Source organism: Spermophilus citellus (assembly GCF_964194105.1).
Source record: "Spermophilus citellus genome assembly, chromosome: 6".
Classification (NCBI taxonomy): Eukaryota; Metazoa; Chordata; class Mammalia; order Rodentia; family Sciuridae; genus Spermophilus; species Spermophilus citellus.
The window spans coordinates 38,817,314-38,830,470 of record NC_138187.1 but is presented as its reverse complement, the minus strand read 5'-3'; the positions used below and the strand labels follow the sequence as shown (position 1 = coordinate 38,830,470).

At 44.2% G+C, this 13,157-nt stretch overlaps 1 protein-coding gene across 1 annotated transcript in view; it reads right to left on the bottom strand.

Moving 5' to 3' along the window:
* Nucleotides 1–13,157, bottom strand: part of IQCE (IQ motif containing E) — a 45,373-nt gene that overhangs the window by 29,543 nt on the left and 2,673 nt on the right. The window contains 6 exon segments of the mRNA XM_081298983.1: nucleotides 1,536–1,586; nucleotides 1,689–1,802; nucleotides 3,028–3,098; nucleotides 5,064–5,192; nucleotides 5,884–5,926; nucleotides 7,237–7,284. Of these exon segments, the coding sequence (XP_081155109.1) occupies nucleotides 1,536–1,586; nucleotides 1,689–1,802; nucleotides 3,028–3,098; nucleotides 5,064–5,192; nucleotides 5,884–5,926; nucleotides 7,237–7,284 (456 nt within the window).

Genomic DNA, 13,157 nt, shown 5'->3' with positions numbered 1-13,157 from the left:
CTAGGCAGACAGCTAGGCTTTATTCATTTATGCTAAATGGATTATATTTCAATATGACATATATATGTATTTATTTCAGAACGGACTTTTTCCTTTAGAGATTTGTACAGATTTTGTGCACATTGTGGACAGAAAACAATGTTTTTTGTTTTTAGGGTTTTTTTTTTTTTATACTGGGGGATTGAACTCAGGGTGCTTTACCACTGAGCCACATCCCCAGCCCTTTTTATTTATTTATTTTTATTTTGAGACGGGGTCTTGCTAAATTTTGCTAAGGCTAGCTTTGAACCTGCAATCCTCCTGCCTTCTGAGCCACTGGGATTATAGGTATGTGTCAACATGCCCATCCAGAAAACACTGTTGTATTGATCAAGAATATCCTTCCCACCGGGAATGGCGGTGCATGCCTAGAATCTCAGGCTGAGGCAAGTTCAAAGCCAGCATCAGCGCTGGGGATGTGGCTTGCGCTCGCCTGGCATGCGCTGGGCACTGGGTTCAATCCTCAGCACCACATAAAAATAAAATAAAGATGTTATGTCCACAGAAATCTAAAAAATAAATATTAAAAAATTCTCTCTCTCTCTTAAAAAAAAAAAAAAAAAAAAAGCTAGCATCAGCCATTTAGCAAGACCTGGAAAAACTTAGCAAGATCCTGTCTCAAAAAAATAAATTTAAAAAAATAATAATAATAATAATGGAGGCTGGGGACATAGCTCAGCTGGTAGAGTGCTTATCTCCTATGCACAGGGCCCTGGGTTCAATCCCCAGCACTGCCAAAAAATAAAAAATAAAAAAGGGCTGGGGATGTGGTTCAGTGCTAAAGTACCCTTGGGTTAAAACATCCAGTACCCAAAAATAAATAAATAGATAGATAGATAGATAGAAAGATATCCTTCCCTCTCCCATTATATTGTTTCACCCTCATGGATTTTCATATAAATTTTAATTTTATATTACCAAGTCCACTATTTTTTACTCTTTGTATTCAATAGTCTCAAAAGTTTATCTCTTCCAGTTTTAGTTCTCACATTTGAAAAAAAATTAACTTCCTGACTCATAGAGTTTGTGGCGATACATTTTTCTCCAAATGCTGTCTTGTTTGTTGCCACAGCATTAACCTGTCTCCAGTAACCCTTGCTTTGTTTCATCCACTTGCTGTGTATATACTGTACAATGGGAGAGGTGTTTATATCTGCTTTAGGGATTTTATTTTATTGCTGTTTGCTTCTCTGTTTTAAATCAGAACACTTGTTAAGCACAGATATGTCTGGGCATGATGGGGAAGTTGACCCTTGTGACTGTTTTGCTCTGTAATATGTCTGGGGTCCCGCTCACTCCCCTTGATCAATCCTGAAGGATCTTCTGGTAATCCCCTTGGCTCCACAGAGAATGGTTCCCGGAGGCTCTGTGGCCATCCCTGCTCTGCGGCTCTGTGTGTGCAAGGGCTTCAGGGAAGCAGCTTCCCTCCGTGCACAGCTGCTCCTGTCTACGGTCTTGGGGGAAGGCTCTCCTCTCTGGGGAACCAGACTACTTACCCAACCAGCATCGGGCCTTTTCTCTGCCAGGGTCCGAACAAAATCTGGGCCCTGCAGTAAACATATTGAGACATGAGGTCCACGTGTAGCTCAGCTTGTCCCCCCATTAACAGTGACTCTAGGCAGGAGTCCACCATGAGGTCAGGAACTTACTCGACCTGGGTCCAAAAGCTGTTCTATCTGCCTATCTTTCCTGTTATTTTCCTCTTCCAAGCGCCGAAGCTTTGTTCTCATCAGATCTACGTCACTTTTCTTCGTGTGTAATGACTAAAGAAAAAAAAAAAAAGAACGCCTCAGCACACACTGTGGATTGCCACCTGGGATGGGACACAAGACTACAACACACACCACAGACCTCTCCCTGGGACAGGATGCAGCGCCACATGCACTTGGGATATAACAGAGGGACACACACTCTGTGAATCTACACCTGGGATGGGACAATCACACTCACATTGTACCAATGACAACTTTCTGGTATGGATATTGTATGGCAATTGTGAAACCTAACCACAGGAGGCAAGTGAAGGGGACAGCAGCCCCTCTGCACTGTCCACACAATATATCCTGGACATGCATGTACACATATCCTGGGATCTGTAATTATTTCAAACAAGTTTTTAAAAAGTGGCCAGAACTTACTGATCTCTTATTGCCTACCAAGCACTTTCTGGCCTATGGCATGACAAGCCTATGAAATCAGTATGATTATATTCCTCTCCATTTTGTACTGGTGGTCCTGGGGATGGAACCCAGGTCCTGGCACATGCTAAGCATCCCTCTACTTTACTAAGCTGTACCTCGGTACCATTCCCAATTTTTAAAAGAAAATGGAGACATGGCTTATATAGAAAAACTATACTGATGCTCGAGATCCTAAGGATGGAGTATTAAAAAGCAATTCTCTTCTTTCTGAATCTGGAACCCAGGCTGACTCTACCCAGAGACCACCCTGGTGAGTCTGAATGGGGTCAGCACCATTTCTCCAGAACCACATTTCTAGCCAAGAAGACCCCTCCCAGAGTGCTAAAGAGCACCACAGCACCGCTGTTCAGTGTCAGGGCTCTCAGGTCCATTTAGAATAGTCTTCCAACAAGATGGGAATTGTCCCTATGCCACCCTTCAAGAGCAGCCTGACCTCTGCTTGGGACATCTGTGTGTGGGTGTGTGTGCGTGCTCTGCAGGAAGCCCCCTCACTACTGGGCAGCTCCCATGGTCACACGACTAAAACCTGAGTGCTCTCTCTGGACCAGCAGCAAAGGCTGCATAGGCAGCTGCCCAGGCTCCCTTGCCATGCTGAGCTGCTCTGGACTCCTTGCCATGCTGGCTGCCAATGCCCTGCTCACCCTCTCATGCCAGCCTAAATACGGTCCTGAAGATGCACTTCGACTGGGTGATTTTGAATCCACTATTATAGAAGACCATCCCTGCACTGACACTGTCATTGAAGGCTGGCCATGCTAAAATCAATAAGATGCAGACAGACTACTACCTTCTTCAACTCAATAATCTCATCATACATATCTTCTTTCTCTCTGTAGACGGTAGTCCCCGGGACGTGACCTAGAGGAAGACATGCAAGCCTCTTAGGAAATCATCAGGAAGAAGAAAGAATTCTTGGCTATGCCTTAAGGAAAACCTGAAAGTCAATAAAATTATCCTTTTAAGAGGAAAATAAAAAAAGAAGAGCAAAAAACTTTCACTTTTACCCCATCATGGTACTTTCAAAAATAGCAAGGAAACACACACACACACACACACACACACACACACACGCAAAAATGGTAATGATACAGAAAAGAAAAATAAAGATAAATGCAGAGTTTAATTATAGTAAAAGGATTAAGGAAAGGAGTCACAGAAGGAGAGTGACAGGGCTGGGGTGGTGGCTCAGTGGTAGAGTGCCTGCCTTGCACATACAAGGCACTGGGTTTGATCCTCAGCACCATATAAAAATAAATAAATAAAATAAAGGTATTGTGTCCGTCTACAACTAAAAAAATATTTAAAAGAAAAGAAGAACTGGAAGAAGTGATAGACTTAGATTTTAAATAACAGATAAAAAACATGTGTGTGTGTGTGTGTGTGTGTGTGTGTGTGTGTTATATATCATTAGCACCCATTCCAAGACAAAACTAGTACAACTTTACTCCCCTCCCCTCCCCAGGACTGGGGATTGAGTCCAGGGGTGCTCTACCATTGAGCTACATGCTCAGCCCTTTTTTATTTCTGTTTTTTATTTTGAGACAGGGTCTTGCTAAGTTGCCCATACTGGCCTCAGACTCAAGACCCTCCTGCCTCAGCCTCCCGAGCAGCTGGGACTGCCAGTGTGCAAAATCAACCTGGTTTGCTTTGGTTTTAATACGACCCCTAATATGTTAGGAATCTGGACTACTGAACTGCAACTCCTAACAGCAAAAGCAAAAGGGGGAACAGCGAGACAGCTGTCACCAGGCCCTGCAAGTGGCTCTCCTTTACAGAAAGGAGCAGGATTCGTGGGGAGGACTGTTGTTTTTGGTGAGATTCAAGCTTTTTATTATTTGCCATTCATGTTTGTTTCTAATACTGTTTATGTAAGAAATGTAAATAAGACTCTAAGTTTAGGGAGGTTGGCACAATGAAAGCCTGGCTTCGAGAGGCTTCCTTTCTGCTTTTCCTCAGCCCTCCCCTTGACCATATGCTCTGCATTGCTGGCGGAACACCTGAGGTCTGACCGCTTTGCTCTCAGCTTCGGTCAGGCAGTTGGGAGTGCTACTGGGGGTGGGTCCAGGTGTGCTCCAAGGTGAGGCTGGAGTTCAGGGGTTGGGCCAGAGTTCCTGGTTTGAGCGTGCACAGATTTAATATGACAGGTACAAGCAAGCACAATGGTGAGTTTGCTTCTCACCAACCTTCCTAAGTGAAAGAAGTTTACATCACCCCATGCTATCAGCTGTCAGTGGTGTGCTGATGTCTAACAATAAGATCTCAAAAATAAATCCCTGAAGCCCTGCTTGCAGCATTTGCCCATTTCCAGGGTGTAAAATATTCCCACTGTGCCCATTTCATTTTTTTTTTAAATTGTAGATGGACATAATGCCTTTATTTTATTTATTCATTTTTTTATGTGGTACTGGAGTATTGAACTCAGTGCCTCAGTTGTACAAGGCAAGCGCTCTACCACTGAGCCACAACCCCAGCCCCACTGTGCCCAATTTCAAGCTGCTAGTGTGAGACTCACCAGACCACAAAACTCCTAAAAATTTAACAGCTGGACCTGGGAACTGGTAGGAGCTGGCTCCCACACACCACTGCCACTGAGCAGCACAAAGACAACCGGAGAACCAAGAGGCTATGGCATCACTCGAGCAAAAGCAGGGACATCATCCACGGTCTACATATGACATGCAACTCTGACTACATGCTCAGTGTCTGCAAGACTAAGACCATGCAATTCAAACAAGGAATGTCAAAGCTCCTTCTCAAACTTCTGCTGTGGTTCCTAAAACCCTACTCTTGAGCAGCAGGGCCCCAGAGGGAGCAACTACATACCTTGCTTTGGAGCTCCCAGCCAGAGCTTCTGTGGGGTTAGGGACATTCTGCCGCTCAGAGGCATGCTCCCCACTGTCCTGAGAGACCGCCAGGATGCTGCTTTTCTCGGCTTAGAGTAATAGGGTGACTCTAAAAAAAGACAATATGTGGTTTCCGAGTTGGAAAACATCAACTCCCCAACACATGCGCTTCAGAAAGAAAAAAATGATACAATGAAGTATTCAAAGGGCATGCTGATTCTAGATAAAAACATTCTGGCAAAAATTCTAAAATAGTTACTTGTGTTATGAGACAGAGTCTCACTGTGTGGCCCATGTTGGCCTAGAACCCCCGAACTCAAGTTATCCTCCTGCCTCTGATTCCCAAGTAAGTGGGGTTATAGGTGTACACCCAGCATTACAGTTATTTTATACATATATATGCATTTACATTTCTCTTTTAACTTTGATGCTCAAGAAATGCATCCTAACTTAAAAACACCCTTTAACTTTGGCAGTATTCTGGCTTTGAGAAACCAAGAGAAAGGAAAAAGAAAAAAGAAAAGGCCACAATGTACTTTGTCTCATGGGAGGCTCAGTGGGACAGTGGCTGGGCCCTACTCAGGAGCGGCAGCCTGACAGCTTGGTGCCTGGGACAGGTGGGGACCCCAGGAGCACACACACCTGAGGTTCCAAAGCAAATGGGGCTGGTCCCTATGCCACTATGTCTCTCCTACCCCGTGGCACAAGTAAAGAAATGTCCTCTGTCCAGGGGCAGGCAGCTTTTGGAAACACTCCAGGGTCAGGGCGGGGACAGGGGCAGAAGGCCTGCTCATACTCACTTGGTGATGTGGGAGGCTTGTGGAAACCTTTCCTTCTTGCTTTCTGAAAGAAAGAAGAGGTGATGTAAAGCAAGCTGAGCTTCCTGTGCTTCCCTGGAGGTTCCTGTTATGGAACCCTGCCATGTGCAGGGAGGGCCCAGGCGGTCATATGAGGGGACGAGGACAAATGAGCTCAGTAGAACCCTATGCCAGGACTGAGGCTGAGGGGCACCACGTGCTCTCAGACAAGTCCTAAAACAGGAAACTCAAGGAGGGGGCTCTGAGAGCTCAGAAGGAAGAGCCCAGGTAAGGCATCTTCTCCGCTCCCCACCCCCCACTGTCCTCGAGCTCAGTTCTGGGGCACTGATGCAACCTGTGTCCCCACAGCAGGTTGGGCAAGATGAAAACCCTAAGTAACTGCAAATCCCACGGAGGAAGACAAGTCCAGAAGGAGTGGCCCCCTGTGTGGGCCTGTCTGCCGTGACAACATGATGTCAATGCAGAACTGGGTGCAAATTTGCTTCTAATCCTCGCCAGTTCTGTCTCAGGGAAAACACCATCGCCCTCCAACCTCGTCTTCCTCATGCACTTCACTCTGATGGGAACTTCTCTCGCTTCCCCTGGGCGAACACAGTGAACCCTCTGTCTGAGGGAGGCTGAATTCTACCTAGGGGCTAGCGTGGGTTGCTGCTCCTCCAAGGGGAACTTTGGACCCCAGCCCCAGAGATGTGGCAGGACACCCCTCAGCTTTTCAGATAGGGTCCTTCTAGGGAACAGTGCCCTAGAGTGGAGCCAAAGCTTGCTGGTTCCCTCAGTGCTGACAGGCCACTGTTTTGCTAGAACCATCTACATGACAAGCTTCTTTTGCTTATCTCTAAGCAAGCAGTTAGCAGGCTTCCTCTGTCACCTGGCACAGTGGCAAACAAACTAAGAAAGGCCAACCACGGCACCATCCTGGGCCTCTGGGCTTGACCACCTATTTCCTGACCCCTCCCAGCTGGTTCCCAGCACCCCAGCGGCCCTGCTGCTGGCCAGGCTATCTTGGCTTTGGAAGTGGGCTCTGCCGGCCTCACCAAGCTCCACCTTCCCTCATGTGAGGACTGGGGGCAGCAAGCAGGCCCAAACCAGATGCAGGACAGGAACTGGTCACTGGCCTCACGTGAATCCTGCTCAGGATCTTTACTAGAAAAAAGTTTTAAAATTATCATCTAAATAATTTAAATCCCACCAAGGGATTAAAACTTTCAAACACCAAGGAGCATTCAGGATTGTATCCTGGTTAAGGACATCTGTGCCACTCGGCCTAGTCTACTCTCTGAGGAGCACGTGTAAGGGCAGCATAAGCAGCAGCTGCAAGTCATGATTAATACTCACCGTCTCAAAGTCTGAGTCAAAGGTAATTGCAGATAGACTGTCATCTCCCTGGAAGAAGAGAAGCAAACACAGTAACTATGTGGCTCCTGCTCGGTTCCTGATGGTTCAGTTCAAAAAGTGCACATAGCCCATCTGTGGCTGCTGAAGCAGAATCCAGTAACTCCAAGGCACAGGACCCTGGGACTCCTCAAGCCGGTGGCCAGCTCAGACTCGCTGGCAGAACTGCTGTGTACCCAAAGCCAGAGCACTAGGTCCTACAGAACTGCTGTGTGCTCGCCACAGAGAAAGAGTTCTTGACCAAAGTATTTCATTCCTCACACTGTATAAACATTCTGACCTTTTTGTGTGTGTGTGGAGCTGGGGATTGAACCCAAGGCCTTGTGCATGAGAGGCAAACACTCTGCCAACTGAGCTATATCACCATTCCCCATTCTGACTTACTCAGCTTTGCATCAAAGCACAATGAATCTGTGATATCTCCTGCTAAGAGCATCAGTTATGGCTTAGAAAACATATTCCCAGGGGCTCAGGGTGCCACTCAGCCTGTGGTAGGCCCTAGGTTCCATCCTTAACACCAAACCAAACCCAAACCAAAAACACTCCTGGAGATGCACATGCACAAGGAGACATTGGGCCCATGAAGGCTCCTGCCTGTTCCAGTCCTCTGCCCTGCTCAGGGGGGTAATGAGGCACACCAGCCTATGTCAGCAGGAGCCTGCCAAGAAGGAAGGGAGCTGGCCAGAGAGAGGAGGCTTCCTAAACTAACGCAGGTCCAAGTCCTGAACAGACAGAAAGCAGAATGTACGCATGTCCCTTCAGAAAAGCTTATGGCTAATCTGTAGCACTGGTACTGGACGCTAGAATGGAACCCTTATTCTGAACCAATAAGGCTGTGGCTGGGTGGCACAGGTGGCTCTGTCTCAGGATCTGCCCAGCATGGAGGAATCACCAGCATCACAATGGGTCACTGTACCCTGAAAGGACACGAGCCGTCTACAGGTGGGCACACAGAGAGGGACAATTCAGCCAGCAGCTTGAGTTTTACTACACACAATGGCCATGTTATCACACTCACAGGGGCAGCTGAGTTGATGTGGTACTTACCCTGCTACCTCTTAAACATGCAGAACCCAGATTAAGAACACAGTGTGGGGCGGGGGTGGTGGCTCAGTGGTAGAGCGCTCGCCTAGCATGCTTGAGGCACTGGGTTTGATCCTCAACGCCACATAAATGTAAAATAAAGATATTGTGTCCATTTAAAACTAAAAAATAAATATTAAAAAAAGAAAAAAGAACACAGTGTGACTTAAGCTGGGGCCCAGGGAATAGTTCATTCCAAATAACCAGAATCTTTTAAAGAATTATTCACTGATTTTGATTTCTGCTGTCATTTAATGGTATTAGAAGCATATGACAATTATAAAGTTTTCATTTGAACAAAGTGTACTAAAATGACGTACATGATTTAGGAAGGCAGGCAGGAAATCAGACATATCAAGTAAAGTCAGAGAATCCAGGTGACAGCCTGTGTGTGAGTCCCCAGTGTCCAAAAGGTGGGGTTTGCCAAGGACAAATACAGATGTGCTGAACTCTGGAAAGAAAAGTAGCCACAAGCGTACAGGAGAAAATCCAGACAGCAGGGGCTCAAGTGCAGTTCTGCCCATCCAGGGACTTTTGCTGACCCAAGGGCAGCCTCTAGGTGGCTAAGCTAGGAATTAAAATGGGGGAAAAAAACCTAAGTAGGAAACAAAAGGCTACACAATGCAGGCACAGACTCCAGAGAGTAAGATCAACCACATGACTAGTCAAATAAGTGAGCAACGACATCCACCCCAGGGGCATGGGGGGTGGGGTGTCCATATCCAGAGTCACTATAATACCTGACCAAAATGTCTAGGTTTCAATGGAAAAGTTAGAGGAGACACACAAAGGAACAGGAAACAGTGACCAATCCACGGGGGAAAGCAAGTACTTTCAAAGGGGCCAGCTGTTGGACTTGGCAGGCCAGATGTCAGAGCAGCCACTACGAGACGTTCTAAGAACCAGAGGAGGCCATGCCTGACTAATTCAAGGATGTGCGAAAACACAGTGTCTTAAACAGAGACCCCTGGAGGTGAGCACTGTAAGAGAACCAGGTGGAAATTCTGGAATTGAAAAATATAATAAGTAAAAATAAAAACATCACTAGAGGTCAGTTTTAGAGCAGATTTGAGGGGATAAAAACAAAAGCCAGTTGGTATGAAGACAGCACTGGAGATTGTGCGACTGGAAGAGCAGAAAGAAAAGTCATCAAAGGAGCACCAAGCAGGCGCAGGGGCTAGCTTCCTGGGGGCTGCTGACCACCACGCACTGAACCCTGGGGGGCTTCAGCCTGAAATAAGTGTCTGGCAGCTCTACAGGCCAGAAGTCCAAGACACAGCCCTGGCAGGGCCAGGCTCCTAACAGAACAACCAGGAGGAAGAGCCACAAGGAACTGGAAGCCTTGAACAGCTCAGTAAACTCACGGAGGTTCACAGAACATTCCCCATCACAGAGCGCACGGCCTGCTGCAGCCCAGTGAATGCAAGCCCACAGTCGGCTCCAAGCCAGGAGGGTTCAGGCAGAAATCCTGCAGGGTGTGTCTGTCTCTGATTACAGTGGGAAGGAAAAACTCAACAAGAGAAAACAATGTGTAAGTTCACAAATGTGTGGAAATCAAACACATTCCTAAACACACAATGGATTGAAGAGGAAATTAGAAAACACCTTGGGGGCGGGCACAGGGGGGCACACCTATGATCCCAGAGGTTCTGGAGGCTGAGGCAGGAGGATGGCGAGTTCAAAGCCAGCCTCAGCAACTTAGCGAGGCCCTGAGCAACTTAGTGAGACCCTGTCTTAAAAAAAAGAAAGGAAGGAAGGAAGGAAGGAAGGAAGGAAGGAAGGAAGGAAGGAAGGAAGGAAGAAAAAAAATAAAACACCTTAGGTAAATGATTTTTTTTTTTTTTAATTAAAATGTGGGGCTGGGGTTGTGGCTCAGTGGTAGAGCACTCGCCTAGCATGGGCGAGGTCCTGGGTTGGATCCTCAGCACCACATAAAAATAAGTAAATAAAATAAAGGCATTGTATCCATCTACACCTAAAAAGTAAATATTTAAAAAAAATTAAAATGTACTTAAATTGAAACTTTGAGCAGGGCTCAAAGGGAAACGCAGCTATAAAAAAGCGTCTTTATTTAACAGGCCATAGCAATAGCCTACTCTTCCAGTTCAAAGAACAAAAGCAGATTCTTGAGGACAATTTACAGCTGCAAAACCCATATGAACATGAAGACCTTGGGTGAATACTAACCTTCTACCTCTAGAAACAGAAGAGAAAGTTAACCCCAAAATAGGTAAAGAGAAAGTAATAAGGATGAGACTGAAAAAATGAAATTGAGAATAGAAAAAAGAATTTTAAAAAATGAGACCTAAAATTTATTTATTCTTTGAAAAAAAAATCAACAAAATTGACAAACCTTTAGCCAATTGATTTTAAAATGTGGTGGGGGGGAAGCGAAGACACTAAATTACCAAAATATGGAGTAAAAGGGGACATAGCCACTGACCTTATAGAAATAAAGAAAAGTCCAGGGCAATATGAGCTCTCTAACAAACATCAAAAGACAAACTGGATAAATTGATACCAATCCTTCATAAATTCTTCCAAAAATGAGAAAAGTAGGGGGTACTTTTCAATTAATAATATGATGCCAATATTACCCTGACACCAAACCAGATAAAGAGATGTCAAAAGAAGGCAAACTACAGACCAGTGTTCCTTATGAATACAGATGTAAACATCTCAACACATGACTAGTGATCAGCATCTCATAACAACATACAAAAGAAGGTTTTATGTATATATATAAAGGGTTGTATACCACGAACAAGCCTGATACACCACTAAAATGAAAGGTTGGTTTGACATAGAAAAATCAGTGTGGTATACTGTATTAGTGGAATAAAGGACAAAAAATATGATTGTCCCAGAAGCTGTAGAAAATGTGACAAAATCTAACACCCATTCACAATAAAAATATTGAACTAACTATGAAGAGAAGAGAATTTCCTCAATCTAATAAATGGCACTGCCAAAAATCCAGAGCAACATTATGTTTAATGGAGACAGACTGAACATTTCCCTCCTAATATTAGAAACAAGACAAGGATGTCCTGATGTCCTTTCCCATCACTTTAACTTAAACTGTACTGGGGTTCTAGTTACTACATTAACATCAGAAAGACTAATTCTAAAAAATCCATACTGGAAAAGAAGAAGTAGAGCTACCTCTGTTCACAGGCAACATGATCTTATTTACAAAAAAATCCTAAGGAATCTATTAAAAACTATCAAACAAGTTTAACAACTTTGCAGGAAACAAGATTAATATAAATTTTAATTATAGTTATATATACTGGCAGTGAAAAAAATCTAACAGAAAATTAAGAAAATTCCATTTATGGGATAAAGAAAATGTGGTATATATACACACTGTGGAATATTATTACTCAGCCATGAGAATGAAACCCTGTCAATCATGTGTGACAACATGGATAGAACTAGAGATCATCATGTTAATTGAGATGTCAGGCAGAGAAAGACAAGAACTGAATGATCTCTTATGTACACTATAAACAGCTGATCTCAGAAGTTGGGAGTAGAATGGTAGTTACTGGAGGTGGGGAGGGGGTACAGAGAAGGGTTGGTGGAGAGGTATAAAATGTTAGAAGGATTTAGTGCTATTAGAGCACAGTAGGGTGATTATAGTTAGCACTAACTTATTTATATTTCAAATTAGCAATGAGAGGAATTTAAATGTTCCCAAAACAAAGATATTAGCATGGGTACGCTAATTATCTTGTTTTGATCATTACACCTTATACACATGTATCAAAGTATCACTGCACCCCATAAATATGTAAAATTATTATATCAATTAAAAATTACCCAGATGCAGTGGTGCATGCCTATGATCCCAGATACTTGGGAGACAGAGGCAGGAAGATCCGAAGTTTGAAGCCAGCCTCAGCAACTTAGTGAGATCCCATCTCAAAATAAGAAATAACAAGGGCTGGGGCTGCAGCTCAGTGGTAGAGCACCCCTGAGTTTAATCCCCAGTACTGCAATAATAAATAAGGCCAGCATGACAGTAAAAAATTAGCTGCAAATCGTGTATCTGATAATAGACTGGCATGCAGAATGTATAAAGAAATCTTACAATTGCAGCTCAATAGTAAAAAGACAACTCCCCCCAACCGTTTTCTTTTTTTCTGTGCTGGGATTGAACCCAGGGCCTGTGCATGCTAGGCAAGCCTCTACCCCAGAGCCACTCCCAGCCCCAAACCCAATTCTTTAAAAAGAAAAAAGATCTGCATATGTATTTTTCCCAAGGAGATATTCAAATGACTAGTTAGCACGGGGAAAGATGTTCTATGAATATTCTAAGGCTATTGAAATGGTACAGTTTTAAATGAGTGAATTTTATGGCATGCAAATTATATTTCAGTAAAGATGTTTTAGAAAAAAGAATGAGGGCTGGGGATGTGGCTCAAGCGGTAGCGCGCTCGCCTGGCATGCGTGCGGCCCGGGTTCGATCCTCAGCACCACATACCAACAAAGATGTTGTGTCTGCCGAGAACTAAAAAATAAATATTAAAAATTCTCTCTCTCTCTCTCTCTCTCTCCCCTCTCTCACTCTCTCTTAAAAAAAATTAACTATGAAGATGTTTCACCACCTTCTATAACCTTAAAAAAAAAAAAAGAAAGAAAAAAGAATGAGTTAATCTACATGAAGTTAGGAAAACCGGCTACTTGGGGGGAAAAAAGTTGGATTTACCTTTCATTTCATGCCAAAATAATTTCAAGTGGATTTAATATCTATATGTTAAAAAAACATGTGAAAA